The following is a 24,926-nucleotide window of genomic DNA, read 5'->3' as shown; positions in this document are numbered from 1 at the left end:
ATTTATACATGCAAAGATATTTATCTGTAGGTGTAAACTGGCTAAACACAAGGTCCAAGTTATTTTCTGTATCAAAAGAAATTTCAAGAGAAACATTTCATTTAAAGCAAACAGGACAAAGAATGGGGTTTTCCTTTAAGAGCAAGGTGGAATATAAATATTTGTGTGCTGGAGACTGGGGGAAAATCAGTGCTGAAAGATTTGTTTTCAAGGTCTGGAGTTGCCTCTTCCCTCTTTAGTGGAGAGAAGCAGGGAAGGATTCACACCCTGTGAGCACAGACTGTGAGAAATGAGAATTTCTGCTGCCAGGAAGAGTTTCCAGATATTTGGGATATTTTTTCCCCAGCTTCCACAGGGTGGGCAGAGGTGGCTTTAAAATGCAGATTCCTCCCAGGGTGCCATCCCCTCCTTTCCAAACACAAGGATTGTGTTTTGTCAGCACTTCTCTGGCTTCTTTTTTTTTTTTTACTTTCTGGATGGATTAAATAGATTTTTTTTAATTTTTTTTTTTAATTTTATGCTTCTCCTGTGTGAGCAGATCTTTGCCAAGCACTTCTTGGGGTTTCCATCCCTCTGCAGATCCCATCCATGAGGCACAGAGCAGCAGAGCCCTGCTCACTCCTAGTTTGGTGTCTCTTCCACACGAGTCACTCTTGGGTTTGTGGTTTTTTTGTTTGTTTTTTTTTTTTCTCGTGGTTCTCAAGACTTTCAGAACATTCACACCATCCTTCTCCCTGTCAGCAACACCAGTGCATCTTTCAAATGGGTTTATAAATAAAACTGGGAATTCTGGTGATTTTTCTCCCTCTGCACTGCTGGTGTCTCATTCCTGAAGTTCTCTCAGGCTGCCCGTGGTGGCAAAGCTTCTCCCCAAGGTTCTGTGCAAAGATCGACGATCCCGGATTTCCCCGGTGAATTTGTTGCCGAATATCCAGCTTCAACTTCCATTCCTCAGATGGGCTGGATCTTAGGGGAAAAGTATTGATAAAGACAAGCAGAAACACACTCGTACTGGTATGGAACTGGGGGGAAAATGGGAATAAAAACCAATGAGTGGAGTCCGGTATGGAAATAATTCAAAATGAAAAGAAATGCTTGCTCTGGTTGGTGTAAACTCTGCCTTGTGTGAGCACCACAGAGCTGAGCTCCCTCCAAGAGGAAAGGAGTCAGATCCTGGGGGTGTGGTTTGTGATAAACTCCTACCTGGGGCTGAATATTTACGGGGTGGGGGGGAAATAATCTTGATTAGGGATTTGATTAAATCCTGCGATGTGGCCTGTGCAGCTCTCTGGGTGAGGGTGGTGGTGACAGCACAGCTCGAGGCTTGGAGCTGAGCAGGAGCCACAGGTGCTCACAGGGTGCTGCTTTTCCAAAGGGAGCAGCTAATTAGGAATGAGTTTTAAGGGAACTTAATTAGGAATGAGTTTAACAAACCCATTGTGGTGTGTGTAGCACCCATTAGAGAGTCTTTGCTCAGGTGTGAACATCCCCTGGCTCCAAGGCAGGTGTGACAGGGCCACTTTGGCCAGGACCGGGCTGGAGTTTTGTCACCTGCCAGGCAGCTCTGCTGAAGGTGAGACGTGAAGGGCACTGGGAGCAACCAGGACTGTGGAGCTCACACCCAGAATGGTCAGGACAGGGATTTTTGGGATCTCTCAGCAGCCAGGACTGATCAGGACAGGGATATTTGGAGGATCTGTGCTCCAGAAGCACAGAGAGGGAAATTACCCGAGCCAATGACAAAATCCCTCCTCGGTGCCTCGAGCCCAGCTCAGAGCTGACCCAGCCTGGTTTGTGGGAGCAATGAACATTGGCTGGGGAAACTTCAGTTCCACAAAATTCCCTGGCACTCGTCTTCAAACCGTTCCCTCCTGTGGATTTATTCAGCTGTGACTTTAGAAACGCTTTTGTTTTCTACAAAACCAGAGTAGCCAGCTGCACCCTCTCTGAGCTCTGCATTTCCATGGCAGAATCCACTTCTGAGCTCAGGAAAAAGTGGAAATAGCTCAGGGCAGAGGGTTGTGCAGGAGGTGCCTTCCCAGCCCTGCTGCTCCTTTGCATGAAGAGCCTGCCTTGTCAAATGTTTCATGTGTGTGGTTTAATTTTTTTTTTTAATAAAAAAAAAAAAAAACCTGCAATGCAAATCTGTGCTCTAATTTGAGGACACCATTTAGCGATTTTAATTGTGTGACAGTATTTTGGTATTTTCAATACCCAGTAGTAGGTTAATGACTGTTCCTTGAAGAATGGAGTTTATATAACACAAGTCATTACATAAGGAGGCTGATTGTGGCCTGAGGAGCAGGAGGAAAACAAATATGCAAAAACACAGAACCCAACAGCAGCAAACTCTGCTTTGGCCACCCTGAGAAACCCACCCAAAAAAATGAACACCCGGGTTCTAGAAGTGAGAAACTCACCGTGAGGAAGGCTGAGGAGCACTGCAGGACATCAAGCTCGGCATTTCCCACGTGGTGGCTGCAATTCCTCCACCTCGCCCCGCTCGCTGTAAAAGGAACAACAACCAAACCAGCAAAAAGTTCTCGGCTGGTCACTTCTTTTCTTTTCTTTTCGTTTTGCCGGCAGCTCCTAAAGGCGGCTTGAGCTGGACTGAACGACACCACGGCGGAACGGAGCCGTGGAGATCTGAGCGCGGACATCTGACCCTTTTGGGGACAGAGACGGGACAAAGTTCTGGGCAGTCACAAAAGTGACTCGGAGGGGTCTCTCTGCATCACTTCCCCGAGGGGCTGAGTGCGGATTTACAGCTGGGCTGGGATTCGCTCCCTTGGGTGTCCTTGGTGTGCGGGGCCGGGACTCGCAGGGTCCCGGCGAGGTCCTGGCAGGGTCCCCCAGGGTCCCGGCAGGGTCCCCCCATGGTCCTGGCAGGGTCCCCGCAGGGTCCCCGCGGTCCGTGCGGGCAGAGCCGGAGGGGAGGGAGGGGAGGAGGCGCCGAGGGATGCGCGGGGGGCGCGGCGGAGCTCGGGGCTCGCACCCCGGACCCCCGGGCGGAAAGAGGGATGGAGGGAGGGATGGAGGGAGGGCAGGGGGGTCCCGGCGGGGCCGAGCCCTTGGCGGGAGGAGGAAGGGCGGGGTGAGGATGGCGTGTGGCTCTGGAAACGCGGCCAAGCGCCTCTGCCGGGGCTCGGCGTGCGGCTGCGGGGCGGGGGGAGCCCCGCAGGGCCGGGCCCGCAGAGCTGCGGCCGCCGCTCGCCATGAGCCGCTCCCGGAGCAGCGCCTCCCCACGTAGGTAAATGCCCGGGGTGGGGAGGGGGCGGCCGGCGCTGCCTGGGCGCATCTTCCCCCTCTCGCTGCATCCCGCATCCCTCCCCTGCTTCCCGCATCCCTCCCCCGAGCGGGGCCGGGAGGGGCTGGGCCGGGGGCTGCCGGCACCGAGAGAGCGCAGCCCCGAGCCGGGAGGGTTTGTGGGGCTCGTTTTTCTTTTTTTTTTTTTTTTTTTTTTTTTTTTTTGGGGGGGGGGGTGGGGGGGATGAAGGTGGGCGCGGTGATTTGGGAGCTGGGGTGTTTTATTTTTAAATTTTTTTGAATTTTTTTATTTTTTATTTTTTTATTTCCCATTTTTATTTGGCAGCGCTCGGCAGCGGGGATGATTTTGGGGAGGGTCGGCGGAGAGGATGCGATGAGGCTCCCCCGGAGTGGGTGATTTTTTTGCAGCCTGCCTCCTCCTCCCCCAGCCTCTCCCCCCCACCCCGGGTTTGGCTGCCTCGCTTCCCAGTTGCTGCATGAAGGCTGTGCTTGTACCGGCGTGTGCCCGCTCCCGGAGCCGCGCACCCGCCGCCACCGCGGCCGGGGGGAGCCCGGAGCCAGCGCTGGGGGGTGGAATTAATATCATTATTTTTAAATTTTTCTAATTTTTTTTTTTTAATTTTATACATATATTTTTTTTTTTTCAATTTTTTTTTTTTTTTTTTTTTTTTTTTTTTTACCTATCACATTCATCCTAGAAAAATAAAAAAATAAAGCGGGCAGGGCTCGGGAGCCCGCGGCATCCCCGGCACGGGGGAGTGCGTGTGTGTGTGCGGGGGGCTCCCCGCGGCCCCGCCGCCCCCCGCAGCACCGCAGCGTGCGGGCAGCGAGCGCGATGCGCCCCGCGCTCGGCTCTGCGGAATAGCGCGGCCACCGCTCGCCCTCCGCGGGCTGGGGGCGCCCGGACCCGACCGCTGGCCATTCCCTCTTGATGTCCATGAATGCAAACACCATGATTTTCATGATCCTGGGCGCCTCTATCGTTATGGTAAGAGATTTTTTGCTTATCTCCCTCCCCTCCATGGTCCCCCCCACCCCACCCCCCCACCCCTTCCCACCCTCCCTCTCTCCCTCCCTCCCCTCCACCTTCCCCCCGCACTGTCCCTCAGCCTGGGCACCTCTGTGTGTGTGTGTGTGTGTGTGTGAGTGTGTGTGCATGTGTGTGTGCCCCACCGAACACCAAACATTCTTTTCTTGATGACTGCTTCAGTCTTTGGCAATCAAACTGGAGTCAATGTTTTATTCCATCATCCAGAGTTGACCAGATGCCTTGGTTATGGGCTCTTACAGGCAATAGCTTGCTTGATGGACATGAATGCGTTGTTGGACAGATTTCACAATTACATCCTACCGCATCTGAGAGGGGAGGACCGAGTTTGTCACTGCAACTGTGGAAGGTGAGTTACCTGCAGAGCATCTCCCCTGCGCTGCCCCCAGCCCCTTCCCACCTTGTCTCCCTGGGGACGAGGTGACCAGCGACACGGAGCTGCTGGCTGGCAGCTGGGCTACCATTTTGGCATTCTGGCTGTGTCTCACCTTCCTCAGCAGCTCCTGCATGAGCAGGGTGAGGAGGGGGGGTGGGGGTTGGTTGTTTTTTTTTTTTTTTCCTCGGGAAGAAGAGTTTTCTGTGGGCTTGGAAGTGCATTTTCCTTTGTGAGCACGTTTGTGCACAGGCATTCGGGAGCCCTGGCAAAGTGAGTTACTCGGATTTAAACGTTTGTCATTTTGCCTTTTGTTGTCAGTAGGACCGTGGTGTTTCCCAGCCTGTTTGTGGTCTGGGTGTTGCAGTTGGTGCTTTTGTGGCTCATTAATGCTTTGGGGTTTGGAGAAATGACAGGATCCCCGTCCAGGCCAGAATGTGGCCACCTAGGACAGAGTCACTTTGAGGCTTTGCAATCTTCAATCAGATTTGAATTCCCTGTGGCTTTTCCTCCTGGGAGCTGTTCACAGCACACCGAGGAGGCTGGGCTGTGGTTTTGGGGGAGCCAGGAGCGTTGGGGTGGACGCTGTGCCAGGAGTGAAACCTTTGCTGTGCACAAGTTTATGACTGGACAAACACCTGCCTCCCTCCGTGCCTCTTGGCAACGTTCAATTCTCCTAAAGAACATCGCTGTGGTGTGTAATCCCAAAGTGCTCAGCTTGAAACTGGGATCTGGAATGTGTTCAGGCCCAGGGCTGAGCTCTGGGGAGATGAATTTCTCCCTTCTCTGTGGGACTGCTGCTGGTGCTCCTCATGCTCCCCTCCTGTGCCTGGTTACTCAGTGCCTGTGGGGGAGGAAAGCAGCCTGAGGCTGTGCCAGCTAAAGGACACGCTGGGAGAGCCCTCCCTTGCCACATCCGAGCCTTCAGGTTTGGGTTTTACTCCTCTTGGAGCAGCCTCTGGAGCCAGCTGCATCCTGAACCCAGGAATGGCGTCCCCCTGGCGTCCCTGGAGTGGCAGCTGGGCTTGGTGAGGAGAAAATGTTTTTCCCTTCCACGCTTCCAGAGGTGATAGCACCTGCAGGGCCAGGAGCAGCCAGGCCTGGGGGATGTGGCAGCACCCTCAGCTCCTGGGGCATTTCCCTCTTAGGGTCAATTTGTGAGAAAAAAACATCCACAGTGTCTTCAACTTGGTTTTGGAAGGATTTGCTTTTTCTTAGATTTGTTTTTCTTTGAGCCCTCTTCATGGTTTTTTGTTTGTTGTTAGTTTAAGAGTTTTTCTCTGCTTTTCCCACCAGTTTTTCTTTGGACTCGTCACAGCTTGGTGAGAATGGGCTGCTGGTAATGGACTGTGATGTTTGGAGTGGCTGAGCAGTGTCAGGTCTCACTGGTGGCCTGGCTGAGTGTCCCCTCTGCCCAAGGCTGAGGAGGTGGCAGGGGCAGCCCCCTCTGCTCTCCCCCTGTGCCTGCAGAGATGCTGCTGAGGCAGATAAATTGGCCGTGGCACTCTCCACAAACACCACTGCCTCATTTCTTCGAAAGTGCCACAAAAAAAGCTCCCAAACCGCTGAGCATGGACGTGAGAGGAGGCAAAAAGCAAAGTTTATCCCTTGCCTCAGGTACGTGTGAGCAATGGCTCTTGCCAACAGAAACAGCTCACGAATTTCTGAGCGTTGGCTCCGAGCTGCTCCTGCCCTGAGAGGAGAATTCACAAACCCTCCCTTGTGCTGTGACACCTCGTGCTGAGCTTTGCCCTGACCTGCTGCCCCCATGGCAGCGTTTGGAGCTCTCTGATTCCCGGGCTGGACGTGCCTTGTGCTCTGTGTCAGCTGCCCAGGGGCTCTGAGCTCAGCCCTGGGGCAGGAGCCATCAGCAGCTCCCCCAGGCTGGGCTGTGTCCTGGAGCCTCTTGTCAGCGCTGCTAGCAGGGCTTGATGAAGAACTTAATTTGCCAATAACCAGAGGGAGTCCTCGGAGGAGGGAGCTGGCTGCAGTTCAGTGTGTTGCAGCGAGGAATGGGGAAAATCAGTAAATGTTGCAGAAATGGAAGGGAAGGAGGAATTGGAATGAATGAAGATTGATGTGCAGTGGGCTGAGCTGCTGCAATTAATGATCTCCCTCCTGCCCTAGCCTGGGTCGCAGTGTCAGTCAGACCCAATAATTCATTCAGAAATGTTTTCCTTCCTCTCCTCTCCTCTCCTGGTTGTCTCCTTGCTCAGAGTGGATCAGAGTGGATCCCTTCCCCAGGAATTGTCCAAGCAGGATGTGAGTGCCCTGGGCAGAGCAGGATGTGCTGTCCAGGAGGAGCTCTGAGCTTGTGAGGGGCTGGGAGGTGGCCAGGGAGGTGGCCAGGGAGGTGCTGCCTGTGGCCAGGGAGGGCTGGCTCTGTGTCTCAGGTGTGCCAGGGGGACACTGTGGGGCTCTGAGCCCTGCCAGGCTGTGCTCAGCCTGGATCCCCATGCCCTGGCAGTGGGATGGGCCCTGGCTGGTTCCAGTTCCAGTTTGGGGCTCACCAGCCCTGGCTGGTTCCAGTTCCAGTTTGGGGCTCACCAGCCCTGGCTGGTTCCAGTTCCAGTTTGGGGGTTCCCAGCCCTGACTGGTTCCAGTTCCAGTTTGGGACTCACCAGCCCTGGCTGGTTCCAGCCCCGATTTTGGGGTCCCTTGTTCCTGTGCCCACTTTCAGCTCAGGCAGCAGCACCAGCCATGCCCAGGGGTGCCCCAGGCTCTGCCCACGTTCTGGGGGCTCTGGGGCCACCAGAGTGACCCAGGGGCATGGCCAGCAGGGCTGGCTGCTCCAGCTGCCCCTCACAGAGCTGCTCAGGCTCCGAGGCCATGCCTGGGGTCTGTCCTGGTGGGCAGGGCTGTGCCTTCCCTGGGCTCTGCTCATCCTCCCCTCTCTGGGACTCTGGCCCAGCACAAGTCCCAGGACAAGAGCAAGGAGTGCTGTACATTATTTTTGCCACGTTTTTCAGCATTCTGTGTGTTTGTAGAGGCTGGGGAGGGAAACCAGCCCCAGCTCCAGGTGCTGCTGGAGGCTGATCCCCACCTTCACCCTTCCCTGTGGGATCAGGGTCCCTGGGGCTGAAGCTCTTTGTTGTCATTTCATGCCAGGAGGGACAGGTGCATTTGGAGTCCGTGGTGTCAGAGGGGAGTTGTGACACTGAGAACCAAGAGGTGACACCAGTGCTGTGCAGAGTGTGAGTGGCTGCAGGGCCTGGAGCCCTGGGCTGGGGGGAGCTGGGGCTGCTCTGGCCACTCCTGGTCCATATTTGCAGTTTTTTAGGTGGCACAGAGGCTGGGGAGAGCTGGGGCTGCTCTGGCTACCCCTGGTCCATATTTGCAGTTTTTTAGGTGGCACTGAGCTGCTGTTTGCAGTCTGAGTGAGCCTGGCTGGACAGTGGAGTGTCCCTGCTCTGGTGGCTGTGCTGGATGCTCCCCTGGGCTCTGAGAGGTGACAAATATCCACAGGTGAGGTGTCACCATCACCTGGGCCAGAGCTTTCCCACTCCAGAGCCCCAGAGCCAAGCAGGGCAGAGCTGCCAGGACCCCCCCAGGCCATGGGAGAGCATCCACAGCCGGGAAAACTCTGCTGGGAAGGGAGGCTGGGGCAGGGCTGGAGTGAGAACACAGCACAGAGACAGGGCTGGCACCTGGAGCTGAGCCTGCAGACAGGCTGGGTGTGACAGGGACAGCTCCTCCTGTCACATCTGCCTCGGGAAGGGGTGACAGCCACGCTCCTGGCTCCTGCTGGCACCGTGGCTGCTGGAGCAGATCCCTGGGGGAGCCTGGCACTCTCCATCCAGGCTGTCCAGAGCCCCGTGGCTGTCCCCGGGGAGGGCAGGGCTGGGCAGGACTGCGGAGCTGCAGCGCTGCCCTCGTCCGAATTCCTCCGTCCCAGCCAGCAAAGGGTCCTCTGTGCGAGCAGAGAGCTGGCAGCAGATCAGGAGCTGGGTGATGTCATGCAAAGGAAAAACACCAAAGGGCGTCCGTGGAGGAGGCAGGGTGAGCTGGAGGGAACAGATGACACCTGGAAGGAGCCAGGAGCCACCAAAACAGCCTGGGGGGGCTCACGAGTTGCTGGTCCGGAGAGCACAGGACCCTCCCGAGCTCTGGCGCTGTGTCCTCCCTGTCACCGACCTTCTGGGTGACCTTGTGAGTGTGTCCCTCCCAGGGATCGCCTCTCCCTGGAGCAGGGCTGGGAATTTCATCCTCACCTGGCTGCTGCAGCAGAGCCGGGGCAGCTCTTCCTGCCCCAGGGATGCTCCAGGCTCTGATCCAGGAGGGAAGGGCTGTGCTGGACCTGTCCTGAGGGGAGAGCCTGGACACCCTGCCACGCACCAGGCTGGGCACAGCAATGGTGAGGAGGCTGTGCCCTGATGCTGGGATCACTGGGGAGGGTGGCACTGCTGCCAGGAGGGACACGAGGGACATTTCTCCTCTGTTTCCTCCTTTCCCAGCCACTCTGGAAACCTCAGTGTGCCCAGCCCCTGTGTGGGTGTGCTGGGAGTGCTCTCTGCCCGCTCCTGGCCACCCCCAGCCCTTCCCTGGCTCCTGGCAGCTGTGCCAGTGCCGTGTTTACACCGGCACCAGCAGCAGGGACATGTTTTTGGTGGTGCCACCACCCCGCTGGGCACAGCCCTGCGAGCCTCGGGGCTGCCGGGGATGCTGAGGAGCGGCTGCAAGGTCAGGCAGGGATGCAGGACAGGGAGGCTCTGCCTCGGGGCTGGATAAACCCAAATTTCCCCAAATCCTGCTGCAGCTGGCGATGGGGAAGGGCTTGGTCCAGCCAGGATGTGGCAGCTGCAGCGGGAGATGTGACGTGGCTGCCACTGTCACCTGCCCGGGAGGGAGCCGGGCTGAGCCGGAGCATCCGCGCGTCCCTGTCCCCATCCCTGTCGCCATCCCTGTCGCCATCCCTGGGGCTGTCCCCATCGCAGCGGGGCTGTGACAAGCCCAGAGGCAGTGCCGGACTCTGGCTGTGTTTAAAACACATCCGTGGCTTCTCCCGAGCCGTGCCGGGGCTGCAGCAGCCGGCGCGCACACAAGGTCACCGCAAGGGACAATAGCGCCGGGGGCAGCTCGGAGAGGAGCCGCTGGCCCCGGAGGAGAGCAGGAGCTTTGTCCCCCTTTGTCACAGCCCGGGGATGGGGACAGGGGTGTGCAGACACACACAGCGGGCTGCCTTTGTCACCTGAGCCGAGCGACAGCACACCCAGCCTCTCTGCCACCGCTCCCCAGGCGTTCCTGGCCTCAGGTGTGCTGGAATTTCCGTCCCCAGGTGTGCTGGAATTTCTGTCCCCAGGTGTGCTGGAATTTCTGTCCCCAGATGTGTTGGAATTTCTGTCCCTATTTTTATTCCTGGGCACAGCTCGGGGTATTCTGGGGTCCCCTGAGGGTGGGCCCAGCTCGGGAGGGGAGGTGGCACCAGCTGGAACTGCCCAGGAATTGTCACTCAATTATTATTATTTGGTACATCGTTTTCTTGCAAATCAACACGGGCAGAACGCGGGTCTGGCTGCTGTGTGACAGCTCTGTCACAGGACTGTGGTCCCCAGAGACCTCACAGCCACCCTGACCAGGGCTGAGCTGATGCCAGCCTGAAGAGGGTTTTGTCTCTGAAGAGTTTTTTGTCACTGAAGGAGGTTTTTTGTCACTGAAGGAGGATTTTGCCTCTCTCCAAAGGGCTTTTCTTGGTGAGATGAGCCCTGGCTGGAGGGTTTATGGCAGGGCTGTGTTCTGAGGAGCCAGGAGCTGGTGCCCAGCCCTGCTGCCCATCCTGGCAGTGCCCTGGAGGAGCTGCCGGGGTTTTCCTGCACGCACAGCTCGGAGCTGTCACCTCCCCTGGCTGGGTCTGGTCCCCAGGGGCAGCCAGGGCACGTTCCAGTTTCCAGTCCCCTGGGTGTGAGGTGAAGGGGGGACCCTGCTCCTCTGTGCACTATGAATAACTGTGCTGTGCTGATGGGACAGGCTCTGATTCCCTCCTGGAACATCCCCAGGGCCTTCAGCAGCACCAGGAAACTCGTGGGGGTCTGTCCCTGCTCTCTTCCCCATCTCAGTCCTGTTAAGGCAAGGAAAGGATAAAATTCCCTGCAGCCCTGTTCTCCCAACTGTTGCAGCAGCAGGAAAAATTCATCTTCCGTGGGCATTGTTAAACTCCTTCCAGAAAACTCCACAAAGTGGAAAAGCAGCTCTGGGGTCTCCTCTGTATGGAATTATTCTGGTGACTCGGGGTTCCCAACTGCTGGAAGGCTGCAGGGCCTCAGCTGCTTTCCTGGGGAGCTTCAGGGACAGGAGGCTTTTCTTTAAAGGATGGAAAATGAGAAATGTGAGAGTGCAGGGGTTTGGGAAATCATGGGAGATGTGTGCAAGGATTTGGGAAATCATGGAGCATGGGACATGTGTGTGCAGGGATTTGGGAAGGATGGAACATGGGAGATGTGTGGAGAGATTTGGGAAATCATGGAACATGGGAGATGTGTAGAGAAGGATTTGGGAAGGATGGAAGATGAGAAATGTGAGAGTGCAGGGATTTGGGAAATCATGGAACATGGGAGATGTGTGTGAGGATTTGGGAAATCGTGGAGCATGGGAAGTGCTTGGCTGTGTTCATGGGACCCCTCCCATTCCTTCTGGGGACCCCTCCCTCACTCAGCCTCTGCCCCCTGATTTCCCAGAGCCAAAAGAAGGAAATTCCCTGTTCCAAACCAGCCAGAACCAGAGCCGGGCTGCCCTCAGCCCCGGGGGCCACTGCTGCCATCAGAGCTGGCATCTCCTGTCCCTTCCCAGCCTGGCCCCTTTCCCTGGGTGCCAGGGGCTGGTTGCCACCCCGGAGCCTCTGCTCGCCCCGTGCCAGCCCCGTGCCAGCCCCGTGCCAGCCGGAGCTGATGCCCCCATTAAGGCACGGCTGAGATCAGGGCTGTTTTCAGAAGGTTCCTTTGAGTGGAGGTTTGTTTGTGTAAATATTTGGACGTTTCTCAGGCGTGATTATCGAGCAACCTGCACCTCATGAATATTCAGAGGCCTCAGCGATTGCCTCCCTCTCTCCGGGAGCGGGAGCGGGGCCGTGCCAGGGATGCTGGGGACAGTGGCAGCACCGGGACATCCCCTGCCCCCCGAACTGGGAGCACTGGTGATGCCAGGGCTGCGCTGCTGGAGGGCACCTGGGGCTGGGCATCACCTGCCTGGGGGTGTGGTCACTGCCGGGGTGGGGACAGCACCGCCAGTGCCCACCTGGCTGAGGTTGGGCTCCCTGGGAAGGTGAAGAGCAGCTCAGAGCAGCTTTGGATCCTCCAGGGATCCTCCCACCCCTCTGAGCTCCTCCTTCCTTCAGCCCCCACAGCCCTGATTTGCTTTTTTTTCCCTTCTCCACAACTCCCTCACTCCATCCCTGACATTTCCCCAGGTGAACCTGCGAGGGGTTTTTTTTGTGTTTTGCAGCTTCAGCCCAGGTTTGGTCTCATTGGCACAAATGACCCCCCTCACCCTCCTGGCACTGGGCAGCCTCTCCAAACCCTGGGAGCTTTGGGAAGTTTTGGAGCTGCTCCTTTTTTTCCCCTCTGGAGATGTTCAGGGCCCTGGAGGGACCCCCCAGATCACCCTGCTCAAGGAACAGGAGGAGCTCAGGTGGTTTTGGAGCTTTTCCAGCAGTGAGAGGCTGCAGGAGGAATTTCTCCCTGGGCCTCCTCCGTGGCTGTAAATTTGCAAAATCTCTAAACTCTGCTGTGTGAGGGACACCGATGGGGTTACCTAAAAACAGAGGCCAGACAAAATTAGGAGAATAAAAAGCAGTTTATTTATATTTATTTATATTTATTGAAGGGCCTTCAGGTACATTTAGGGCAGATGAAACCCCCAGAGGCTACACCCAAAATGGATCACAGGTCACAGGTTTTTACTCTTTTATAAGTTCGGTTCATTTGCAGATTGGGGGTTAATTTTCCAATTAGCTTGAAGTAATGAAGTCATTTACCCCAAATTTGCTCCCCTCCAACTCCCTTTTGTTTGTATTTTTTGAGTGTGAGATGTCCTTGATTGCCAGCCTGGAGAGGAATTGTTGTGTTGGACCAAAATGAGAAATCTGCAGCTCACACTGTGCGTGGAGTTTACAGCTCTGCACTAAAGAACTGCAGGGTTACAAATCCACGAAAAACAAAAAAATCTGAAATCACCACGAGCCTCATTTCACCCAGGGAGAGGGGACAGGGAGCAGCAAATCCTCTCTGGGGACACCCCCGGAGCCCCCAGCACTGCAGGGCTCCCCCTCCTCCAGGGGACAGTGGTGGTGGCACTTGCAGGGCCACACAATTTAATAATACAATTGTATGCACTTTGATGTGCTGTGACGTCTGTACATTTATTTTTATTTTATTTTATTTTATTTTATTTTATTTATTTAGGAAAAGTAAATGTTCTATAAAATTCCATTTTCGCTGAGTTAAGAATTTCTAAGTTTTGAGGTTCAAAGGACGCTCGAGGAAGGAACTCGGTTTAAACACTTTATTCCTTGGTAGGATTTGTAATGAATGGAGAAAGATTTGCTGAGATAATTTTTGGAATTGGCCAATTGTTTACTGGTATATTGACTAAACAGGTTGAGAAAGGCTTTTTTTGGACTTGAATTCGTTAGATAAATGGTGTCTAGACTTGAAGCTGAGGTTGCTGCCTCCAGCAGTGCCCTCTGCATCCCAGGGCTGCTCTGTGCATCTGCAGATGATGAGCTGGGGCACAGGGAGCCCGTGGCAGGAATGTCACATCGGTCCAGGCTCGGGGTCAGCATTTTATTATTTTATTTTATTTTATTTTATTTTATTTTATTTTATTTTATTTTATTTTATTTTATTTTATTTTATTTTATTTTATTTTATTTTATTTTATTTTATTTTATTTTATTTTATTTTATTTTATTTTTGCTTTCTTCCCTCCCTCTCTGCTGCCAGCAGCACAGAAAACCAGCACAGCCCTTCGTGGCGGGAGGAACGGGCAGGAAAACCAAAAAATAAAATAAAAAAAACCCCTCTGATTTAATTCCCTATTTCTGCCCCTCTGCACCAGGCATCACGTCCATTATGTCATCCCTTACGACGGGGACCAGTCCGTGGTGGATTCCTCGGAGAATTATTTTGTGACTGACAATGTAACCAAGCAGGAGATTGATCTGATGCTGGGACTTTTGCTGGGCTTTTGTATAAGCTGGTTCCTGGTGTGGATGGACGGGGTTCTGCACTACGCCGTGCGCGCCTGGAGGACCAGCCGGCGCTATGGTAAGAGCTGCTCCTCCCCTTCCTCCTCCTCCTCCTCTTCCTCAGTGCCTGCCCTCTCCCTGGACGCTGGAAAAGCTCGTTATTTATTCCACGTGGGTCCGGCACAAAAAATCTGGGCAGGGATGTCCCAGCTCTCTTTGTCCCAGCGTGATGCTCTCCCAGCTCAGGATGTTCCATCATTCCGTGACCCCAGCGGGGTGTTATAAACGAGAGGCAAAAGTGTCGATATTCAGCAAAATTTTGGGTTGTTTTATTTGATATAGAAAGAGCAAACAGAGCTGGGGAACGTGAGGGGTCAGCGCCCACTCCACGCTCCACCCAACCTCGGTTTGCAGCCTCTTCTCACACTGGGGTTTTTATTGTCATCAATAATTTTGGGGTTTTTTGCTGTCATAATTTTGTTAGGTAAGCAGTGGTGGTTCACAAAGCCTTTGGGTGACAATCAGTCACAGCCATCTGGGCCTTGTAGAGAACCACCAGAGCAGTTCTGGGAGTTTGGTTTTTGGGATGAGCAGCATTGATCACACAAAGGCAGGAAGGGCTTTTTGGGAAGTCTCATTTTGCAAGCTGGGAGCCCACACAACTTATTTGGAAAATATAACATATTATAATGTAACATAATACAACATAATATACCATAACAAGGTGATTTTAAACAGAATTATTTAATCATATAATTTCCTTTATCTAGTGTCCATGCTTCACTTCAGAGCTGAGTATTCTGGTTTATACAAACCCCGATGTTTTTGTGATTAACACGAATCTTTTAGCAATTGTCACACAGGGAATGCTGGTGTGGCAATTCTATGTGTGGAATATCTTCAGGCTGAACCCAAATTTCCCCCCCCCCAAAAAAAAATCTGATTTTTTTTTATTTCCTAGCTGCTGGTGTTGGTTGTGTAAACCTGTGACATTGTGGTGACAGTGAGTGACATCTGTGTGGTGCCAGCTGAGGTTTTCCATTCCTCATCCCTGAGCAGATGTTTTTGGAGATGCTTTTTGTTCAGTTGTGCCATCAGCCCCACGGGGAGAAGGGTTGGGCAGGATTGTCAGGTTTTGGAGCAGTTAAAATCCTCAATTAACACCCCGAGAAGGATCAACAGATGATCCCTCAGAGGCTCCCTCTGCCCCATTTTCCTCCCTCAGCACGGGCATCCCATGGATTTTCATATTTGGAGGAGAAAAAAAATGACAGGAAAATGTATTCAATTAAAGAATGACTCGAAATTCCCTCAAAATGTGCCTACAAATCTCCATCTCCCCAACTCTTGACTGATGGTGCTGTTAAATCCCAACTCAGAGGAAAAGGAGAAGCGAGCAGGAGAAAGATTTATCTGCAGGCCTATAAGAAATTCTAATTAGGGAAGTGAACTCTCTCTTTCTAAAAACTCAGATAAAAAATGATATTAATTTCCCATTAGTCTTCCCAAATCCCAGCAGCCTCTGTGAGCAGTTTCTGAGTCAGGATTCTCCCGGGGCTCTGCTGCTGCTTCCCAAGCAGGGGCTGATTTTCCTGTGAGATTTCAGGTTCTGAGAAGCAATTTTGGGGCTTGTGGCTCCCGATTTTCATCAGAGATCAGAGCAGGGCTGGCAGGAGCTCTCCTTGTGCTGAGATGTTCTTCAGAGCTGGGATCACCTACCCCTTGTGAATGGAGGCTTTTATTTTTAGTAATTAATTTAGTATTTCAACTAATTGATCTCTTTTGTTTCATTTTTTTTTTCCCCTCCCTGTGTACACCTATTTTAAGGCTTTATAAAAGGCTTGCTGCAACGAACCTAAATATTTCCTATTTATTCCAAATCAACGATGCAACAGAGTAATTTTAAAGGCACTGAGCAGAAAGGAATTTGTTTCTTTGTTGAACAAAGCTAAATTTTCCTTCTGAAGGAAGAAATTATGAGACTGGGGCAGAGGAAACACAAATTCTGTGCTGGTAGAGAGCGAGGAGAGCACGAGCACCACTCAGCAGTGACTCAATGTCACATTGGGGCTGCTCAGCTCCAGTTGTGGCCTGTTACAATAACCTGGGGCTCCTTCTTGATGCAAGAGGTTTCTCAAAATAGAAAATATTCCATAGGAAACTCAGCCCGGGCTTCGTAGCAGCTGCAGGGCTGGGCAGGGCTGTTCACAGTCATGGATTCAGGGACTCATTTGGGATGGAAAAAGACTCAAAGATCATCGAGTCCAATCAATTCCCAGCACAGCAGCTCGTCCTTGTGCCATCTGGATTTCTCTGGGATTTTCCAGCTGTCCTTTGAGGGGCTGGGATTTGTGTATTTTTGGGTGGAAACAACCCAAAATGTTTATGGGAATGGGTGGCAGCTGTTCCTGGGCTGAGGGGTAAAAAATGGGTAAAAAATGGGTTAAAAAGGTGTTGGGGGCAGAGGGTGATGGGGATGGGGGCAGGAATTTGGGAGGAGAGGTGTCCAAGCTGCCCTGGCCATCGTGACAAGGTGGCCATGAAGGGACATCAGGGGTGGCTTTGCCAATTCAGTGGGGCAGGAGCAGCTTGGGGACAGGTTTGGGACAGGTTTGGGACAGACTTGGGATAGGTTTGGGATAGGTTTAGGATAGGTTTGGGATAGATTTGGGACAGCTTTGGGACAGGTTTGGGACAGGTTTGGGATAGATTTGGGACAGCTTTGGGACAGCTTTGGGACAGGTTTGGGACAGGTTTGGGACAGGTTTGGGAACAAGTTTGGGACAGCTTTGGGATAGATTTGGGACAGGTTTAGGACAGATTTGGGACAGCTCAGCCCCCTCCTCTCCCTACAACCCCTCACCTTCCCTGTCCTCCCTGCCTTCCAGACAACTCCTGGTCTTGGATCCCGAAGTTTTGTAACTTGAAGGAGTTGAGGAAGCGTCACCACCGGCAGTACGAGGAGGCCACGGGGAACATGGTGCACATCAAACAGAAGCTGTACCACAACGGGCACCCCAGCCCCCGGCACCTCTGAGGGACCCCCAGCCTCCAGGGACTGCAGCCAGCTTTTAAAACACACAGGACTCTGCTCTTCCTCCTGGGGAACAGCTCTGGTTTGCTCCCAAGCCAGCTGAGGACACGGATTTTAGGGATCCATCCCGGGTGTCCATGGGTGGACACGCCACGATGCACAACTAAGCCAGTCCTGGATGCTCTGCAGCCAAGGCTTTGCACTGTGTTCCACATTTTATTGTCAGACTCGTGTATATATGTAAAAAAAAAAAAAAAAAAAAAAAAAAAAGCAGACAAACAAACAAACAAAACAAAAAGAGAGAGAGAGAGAGAGAGAGAAAAGAGATTTGCATTATAATTTCAACCCCTCCCCTTTTCCTGGCTGTCCTGCACATCCTGCTGGGAATGCTGGCCGAGGGGATGGAGGTGGCACAGCACGAAGAAGATGCAGAATGTCCCCTCCAGGAGCTGCAGCCCCCGTTTCTCTGCTCCTTGGGCTCGGCTTTGCCCTCCCTGCTCTGCCCCTGCCGTGGCTGGCACAGGTTTGGATGGGCACTGCTGCCAGCACAGTGTCCCCCCTTTCGGGTTTCGCTTCGGTTCCCGTTCTGGGGAGTTGCTGTGGGGGAAGGAAGTGCTGGGAACGTGTCAGGGCTTTGTGGTTTGTGTTGCTGTCCACTGAAACCTGCCTTAAGCAAATCCAACCTCAGAGCCAGGGCAGTGGGGCTGGGAGGGCTCCCTGGGGCTGGTGCTGCTCTGGTGGCACCTTTGGTGGCACCTTTGGTGACAAGGCTGCTGTCCTTCACTACAGGAAGGGTGGGATGTGTTAGATGGGACTCATCAACACCCCCCAGCCCTTGCCTGGGAGGAAAGGAGCTGCTCTGCCCCTCTTCTTGCAGGGTGAGCCTGGTTAAAACACCCCCAAAAAAAAGCAATGAGGGGGCCCTGAACACCCCTGGCTTGTGGGGCTTGGCTCGAGGGACACTGAAGCCAAACTCCTTCCAAACATCCCGAATGTGCCCAGGCTTGAGTCCAAGTGTGAGGAGGCTCCAATGTGGTTTTGTGCTTTTCTGCTGTGGGTTTTGAGGTCTGGATGGAATCAAACCCACTCTGGTGTGGGTTTTGGGGTGTGGATGGGGTCAAACCCACTCTGGTGTGAGTTTTGAGGTTTGGATGGAATCAAACCCACTCTGGTGTGAGTTTTGAGGTCTGGATGGGGTCAAACCCACTCTGGTGTGGGTTTTGAGGTTTGGATGGGGTCAAACCCACTCTGGTGTGGGTTTTGGGGTCTGGATGGGATCAAGGTTCTGAAAGCAGTGTCCCCACCCAGAGATCTCCTCCAGTCCCTGCAGGAGCCCCAGGTGTGCTGGTCCTGTCCTGTCCTGCTCTGCTGCTGAGCCCAAGGATGTGCTGGGGTGGGGAGAGAGAGGATTTATTTATCAGGAGGGCTGGAGGAGGGAAATGCCACCCCCAGGAACCTGACAGCCCTGAGCCCTCATCATTCCCCCTTCATTCATCATTTTGTGTCGAGTGGGTTCGTGCAGAAATGGGGAGAACAGCCAGAACTGAAGGATGCTGAGCATTGCCTGGAAATCTCCTTTTCCATGGATTCCTGGGCACTCTCAGTGTTCTCCTGAGGAAAAGGAAAAGTGTTCTCCAGGGAAAAGGACACCAGGACTCCTGCTCTGCCCTCCCTGCTCCAGCTTCTGTGTCTTGGGGTTGTTTTTTTGTTTTTTTTTTTAATTTCCTATGCTCAGTTCAGTTAATTACAAGCCCCCAAACATTCCCATTTCTCTGCCATTCCCACCTTTGCTATTCCCCAGTGCCTCTTGTCTTGGAGCCCCAGGTTCTTTCTGGACCGAAATAATTTCCTGGTCCATATTTGTGTGTGTTTGTCTGTCTGTCTTTTCCTGGCTAAAATATTCCTTAGGATCTAAGGAATGACTTTTCCTTGAGCAGCTCCTTTCCACAGCCTGCTGGCAGGGAAGAGCAGGGACTGGGTTATCACCAAGCCCTCAGGTGGGATAGAATTTTGTAGGGAGAAAAATTCCATTGTGATAAGGACAAAAATTGAGTCCCTGGAACTGGTTATGGGAAGGGGGGGGGGGGGGGAAAGCACTTTAAAAGCAATTTTTCCACTGACCTAAACTCAGACTGAATGTAAAGCCTGGCTCTGCCTTCATCTAGCAGCTGACCTTGGCTGAAAAATCATTAAAAATGGAACAACTGGGAAGGGTGAAGTGATGCTCACACCTGTTGAGTTTGATCTGGCTCTGCTGGGAATGTTCTCCTGTGGTTTTAGGGTGAGGAGCCCTGCTGGGAATGTTCTCCTGTGGTTTTGGGATGAGGGGCTCTGCTGGGAATGTTCTGAATTTTTGGGATGAGGGGCTCTCCTGGGAATGTTCTCCTGTGGTTTTAGGGTGAGGAGCTCTGCTGGGAATGTTCTCCTGTGGTTTTGGGATGAGGAGCTCTCCTGGGAATGTTGTCCTGTGGTTTTAGGGTGAGGAGCCCTGCTGGGAATGTTCTCCTGAATTTTTGGGATGAGGAGCCCTGGCCTGGCTGCCTGCATGGGGACTGGTTGGGAAGGAGAGGTGTGGAAAGACAGGTGGGGAAAAGCAGGGGACTGAGAAATCCATCCCATCACTCAGTGGCTCCTTCCTAAACTCAAATCCCATCCTCAATTCCAGCTCTGCTGAATAAACCCCTGGCCAATATAAACCATAAAGAGTGAGAAGGGCCCTTCCTCTTTGAGGAACAGTTTGGGAAAGTGTCTTGGAATCTCCTGTGATTCCATCCATCCATCCATCCCTCCATCCCTCCATCCATCCATCCATCCATCCATCCATCCATCCATCCATCCATCCCTCCATCCCTTGGGCCAGCCAGGGACACCTCAGCTCATCCATAATAAAATCCAGGAGAGTGCCTGGAAAGGTGTCCTGGGCACTCACAGCACCGTGGGCTGGGTTAGTTACTCTCACTGCTGTTTCTACCTCATTTTCTGGTTGCATTTTCAGCTGGGGGAACAGAATCCCTGCTAAAAAGGGGTGTTGAAAACACACTGAGGTGATGAAGGCACTGGAACATCTCCTGTGAGGGAACTGGGAGAACTGGGACTGCCCATCCACATCAAAATCCCTGTAGGGAAGGTGCAGAGAGATGGGGAAAGGCTCTTTAAGGGCTGTCCAGAGATAGAGCAGAGGCACAAAATGAACGTTTTTGGTGGAGGGGGGTTCTATTTGAACATCCTGCACGTGGTGGAAAGGGAGGTGATGCTCACTGGTGTAGGGGGAGGCTGGCAGGAGCTGAGGGGCACAGGGAGCTCAATCCAGATCTCACAGGGAGCTCAGTCCAGATCTCACAGGGAGCTCAGTCCCAATCCAGATCTCACAGGGAGCTCAGTCCCATTCCAGATCTCACAGGGAGCTCAGTCCCATTCCAGATCTCACTTCCCAGCACTGCTGAACGTTCATGGATGAAGAGGTTGGGTCATCACGGAGGTGATGAAGCTGCTTCTGCATCCAGGGGGGCTTGGAAAGTAAAAACAGCAGCTCCCAGAGCACCCCTGGATGGGAAAGAGCAGAAATTCTTCCCAGATTAGAGCACGTGGTACAAAGAGAGACCTTTGGATCCATCATTTCCCAAGCTGGATGCCCTGGTGGGACAGGTGTGGGTTTCAGTGAGCACAGTGGGATGCAGGGCAGGGAATTCATTGTCTGTGGGGCAGGGACACAGGATTGCTGCTCCCACCCTGGGGTGAGGGTGAAAAATCCCCCCAGCTCAGCTCCATGGGGTATCCAGGAGGACAAGAAGCAGCGAGGGAACTTCCAGAAGAAAATTAAAGAACTCAAGAAGAGCCAGTGTGGCTTCCCTGCAGGTGTGGCAGAGTGAGGAGGAGCTGCTCAGCCTGGCTGGGCTGGTGGGGGTGTGTCTGTGTGTCTGTGTGTCCGTGTGTCCAGAGCTCTGTGTGTCACCGTGTCCCCTGCATGGAGCCTGTCCCTCCTTTGGCACCTCCACCCATTGGAACTCATTTCTATCCCAAAGGGGTTCCCAGTTTCAGGCCCCTCCTGGGATTCCCAGGGTGGCTCAGTCCCAGGCACAGGAAGCCCTGCACTCACTTTAGGGAGGTTTTTCACTTGTGCAACACCAGGACAGAGCTTGGAGTGCTGTTTCCCCTGATTGATAATCCTTCTTTTCTTTTTTTTTTTCCTGCACCCAAACCACTTCTGCATGCATCAGGCAGGGAGAGGCACAGCCCAGACTACCAGAGAGAGAGAGATTAAACTCTGCTCCGAGTCTAATCACAGAATAATCTCTACTGTGGTTGAAAAGCAATAATGGCTAATTTTTTTATTAAATACACTTGCACAGGCAGATTTCACCCAGGGCTTTGTGCTCTCCGTGGCTGGAGGGGTGACAGCCTGTGCTGAGGCTCTGGGGAGCAGCTGAAGGTGCAGAGAGCTTGGGGTGGGGGAGGCAATAGAAAAAGCACACTGTGATTTTATTTGGGTCAACAAGTGAGTGTATTTCAGCCATTCCTTCCCTTTCAATAAGATGTTTGTATAATAGAGAACCAGTTCAGCTCCTGGAACTAAGCCCATCCTTTGCTGTTTGTCAGTAAAATAGTTTTTTGCATGTTTTGCATCTGAGTGTTTCTTCCAACCCTTTGAACCCAGTGATTCCCCCCTGGGGCAGAGCTGGGGCACCCCAGAGCAGCAGGTCCCCAGTTTTGGGCAGGGGGGGTGACAGGAGGAGGTGCAAACAAGGCTGGGAAGGTGTGGGGAGAGCTGGGCTGACCTCTCAAAAAGAGCTCAGTGATTCCCCCCAGGATCTGGGACAGATTTTCACCTGCTTGGCTCACTGGGATAACAGGGAACCTCCAAGATCCAAAATGGATTTTACAGCAAGATAAAATATTTCACTGCTCAGTTCTGGGTGCAAGCTGCCTCCAGAGAGGAGCCTGAGCCTCTCGTGCCCATTGCCTGGAGGGGCAGGAAAAGCTCAGGAATTTTCCCCAGGCCTTTGGCACAGAGAAGTGGGATCATTTCCCATTGCAGCAGTACTGAAATCTGCCTCTCCAACATCCCTCATTCCCCTGCTGGCACAGGATCCACCCAGAGCAGCTCTGACCCTGCCTGGGGCTCCAACCCTGCACTAAGATGTTGCTGCAGGATTTGTTCCACGAGTCTGGGCACATCTGGGCACATCTGGGCACGGCCCAGGCTCGGTGCAGACAAAGCAGAGCAGAAAATAAACCCCAACAAATAAACCCCAGCCTGAGACAAGGGCTTAGAAAAGATTCTGAGTGGTTTTTCTCCACTCCAAACACAAACACGGGTTGGCAGGGAAGAGTTTCCTGGGGAGATTCTCACCTTGCCAAGGCCCAGAACAGGGACAGGGATGTGGGAATCTCCTCCCAGCCTTTCACATTCCATACAAATCCTTCAAAGGATGGCACCTGGGACCAGCCAGAGCTGGCCAGGCTGTAAATCTGTGAAGCAGGAGCACGTTGGCAGTGGCAGCAGCCAGGATGGGAGTGATGGATTGCCCACGAATCCATCTGCTCTGGAATTTGCTCTCCAATCCAAAATACCATTTTAATAAAGTGCTATTGGCTCATAACTCAGTGTCAGGAGAGGAGATAACCTCAGCTTGGGGTTGCCATGGAAGAGCTGGGTGTCACCTTCCACGAGGACATTGGTCACCCCAGAGCTGACAGAGAGCCAGGGACAAATCCCTGCTTTTACATCTTGGATGGGGCAGGAATGAAGGGTGACAAGGAGCTTTTCTTCCCCTCCTGTCACCTTCCACAGGACAGCCTGAGGTGCCCAGTGGGCAGCAGGACATGGAATCACCTCACTGGTGGCCAGGAGAGGGGCAAGGAGTGGCTGGGGAAGGCAGGATCAGGAGAGCTGGGAGCAGCAGGGCCTGGGGTAAAATACCAGCACAAAGTGTGAAGGAAGGAGGTGTGGGAGTGGATGGAGAACTGTATTTCCTGTGGAAATAAAAAGTGTCACCAAGGATAAATGGCACCAGCGTGCACAAGTCTCTGCCTTTCTTTCCATGCACTGGGAAGAGGTGAAACAACAGGGCTGGAAGACTGAATCCAAGGAAAACAAACTGTCCACAGCACCTCTGGCACATGGAGCACCCCAGGTCTCCTCAACCAGGCTGAGCCTCTGCTTTTCCCTGCCAGCCTGGCAGAAGCAGCCAGGTGGGATGTGAGACTCTGTGGGTCCATCAGTGAGCAGGAGCTGGATAAATGCTGCACCCACACAAGCCTGGCCTTGCCTGTGGATTCCAGACCCTGCACAAACAAGGATTTCTCCCAAGGGGATGGGGAGAACTGCTCAGAGCCACCAACATCTCTGCAAGGAGGATGAACTCCCCGGGGATTTCAGCCCCACGGATGCTGCACAACCTTCCAGGGGCTGTGCAGGGAGATTGGGAGCAGAGGGAAGGAGCTCCTGGCATTCCAACAGCACCAGGCCTGCAGCACAAAGCTCTGCCCAGCTGATTCTGTCAGGATTTCTTTTGTCAGGACCAGTTCAGTGTCCTGGAAATCTGACAGTGCCCCCAAAAGCTGCACTCAATCCCTGCTCCCATCAGGGACCTGGTTCCATCTGCAGCAGGAATCTCAGCAAAGAGCTGAGGCAGCAGCATTCCAGCCCCTGGGATCAGCACAAACACAGCACAAGGACAAGGCAGAGCACCTTTCCCTCCCCCTGTGCTCCATGGAGATGCCTGGGGAACGAAGGGGGGAGGGATTGAAGGTTTATGGCACAATCAGGGATTGGAATCACACGAGCAGAGCTCCCTCACATCATTCCTTAGCAGGGGCTCTGCTCAGCTCCCATCTCCTGGGGCTTGGCAGAAATAATTCCAGTAAAATCTCACCTGGGAAAGGGAAATCCTGAACAGTGGAGTGAAGGACAACTACACCTAGGCTGAAAGGGAAGGGAGAAAAGTGGGGTTTGAGTTGATTTTGGTCATTCTGAACATCAAATGTGTGGTTTGGTTGTACAGAGATTCCCCCCAGCCCACAGCAATGCACCTGGCACCAGGTGAGTGCCAGAGGGCCACACAAGTGGGAACCTCACCAAAGGAGCAGCTTCTCAAGTGCCTTTTCACATTCTGCCAGGAGAAAATATCAGAATTATTGTGGGGAATGCAGGCAGCCCAGGCAGGGAAGGATTTCCTGGTGTCCCACAAGGCTCTGGCTGAGGACAGGGCTTTGCTCCTGAGCTCACCAGCTCCTGTCTGGGAACAGCTCAGAGCTCAGCCAGCCCTGGAATGGACAAAGTGGGGCTGGTGTCAGCTCCTGTGTGAGGAGAACAGCTCAGCAAGGTACTCAAGGGCACAGATTTAGGTCAGGCCAATGTGCTTGTGCTTGTAGCTACAGAAGAGGCCTCAGAGCAGAGCACAGAGTTCAAATCCAGTTCAAACGTAGAGAAAAAAAAATCAGGAGATTTTCTAACCTGTCTCTCATATACACAGAAGAAGAACAAATGTCATCTCATCAAGACAGGCTCATGTTCAGGGCTTGACAATGGCACATTTTCTCAGCTGTTGCAGAAATGCAGCAGAAAATTCGTGTTGGAAAAGCAGCAGGATGGCAGCAGTGGGAGCAAACAAGCCCCACTCATCTCTCTCTCTTCAGATCTTCAGACCATGCTGGATCTGTGTGCCCCAGACTCATCTCTTCATGGAGAAAAGTATTTTACTTGGAGGAAAAAAATGTGGGGCTGCTTTCAGACCACTTGTGTTTACTCCAACTCAACCAGTGAATCCCCCCATATCGAATTTTGTAAGAAAAATTTACTCTGAAACTCTGAAAGGCAACTTGAGTGATGCCATCCAGGAGCTGTGGCATGGGCAGGATTTGAGGAAAAAAGGGTGAGAAACGCCTCTGCTGGAGCACAGACCCTACAAACTGAAATGTCTGGGACAAGCCCTGGGTGCTGGGACACTGCAGAAAAAGCTTGGAAGGATTTGGGGTTTTGTGCCTCTCCAGCAGGACAGGCCACAGAGACCCACACAGGCAGTGG

The 24,926-nt window shown here is 53.1% G+C and overlaps 1 protein-coding gene and 1 long non-coding RNA gene across 4 annotated transcripts; one reads left to right on the top strand and one right to left on the bottom strand.

Moving 5' to 3' along the window:
• Positions 1 to 451: 451 nt before the first annotated feature.
• On the bottom strand, positions 452 to 3,137 carry LOC148221238 (uncharacterized). Its single transcript, XR_015808453.1, has 2 exons — positions 2,421 to 3,137; positions 452 to 966 (listed from the first exon to the last, which is right to left on the bottom strand). It is a non-coding gene; the product is annotated as an uncharacterized LOC148221238 (long non-coding RNA).
• A 94-nt stretch (positions 3,138 to 3,231) lies between these two features.
• TMEM240 (transmembrane protein 240) lies at positions 3,232 to 17,167 on the top strand. 3 transcript variants are annotated; one of them, XM_088178949.1, is made up of 4 exons: positions 3,232 to 3,250; positions 4,558 to 4,664; positions 13,737 to 13,945; positions 16,755 to 17,162. In XM_088178949.1, exons 2-4 carry the CDS (start codon positions 4,573 to 4,575, stop codon positions 16,901 to 16,903), a joined length of 450 nt encoding a protein of 149 aa, XP_088035075.1. In that variant the 5' UTR covers positions 3,232 to 3,250; positions 4,558 to 4,572; the 3' UTR covers positions 16,904 to 17,162. The 3 variants fall into 3 exon arrangements, with proteins under 3 accessions (XP_088035075.1, XP_014741302.1, XP_014741301.1); XM_014885816.2 differs by lacking the exon at positions 3,232 to 3,250 and adding an exon at positions 3,947 to 4,255 and having other exon boundaries at positions 16,755 to 17,167; XM_014885815.2 differs by lacking the exon at positions 3,232 to 3,250 and having other exon boundaries at positions 4,361 to 4,664.
• Positions 17,168 to 24,926: the final 7,759 nt, after the last annotated feature.

The sequence above is a fragment of the Sturnus vulgaris genome, chromosome 25 (genome assembly GCF_052056855.1).
Source record: "Sturnus vulgaris isolate bStuVul1 chromosome 25, bStuVul1.hap1, whole genome shotgun sequence".
Lineage (NCBI taxonomy): Eukaryota > Metazoa > Chordata > Aves > Passeriformes > Sturnidae > Sturnus > Sturnus vulgaris.
The sequence above is the reverse complement of the archived record's forward strand: the minus strand, read 5'-3'. Positions and strand labels throughout refer to the sequence as shown.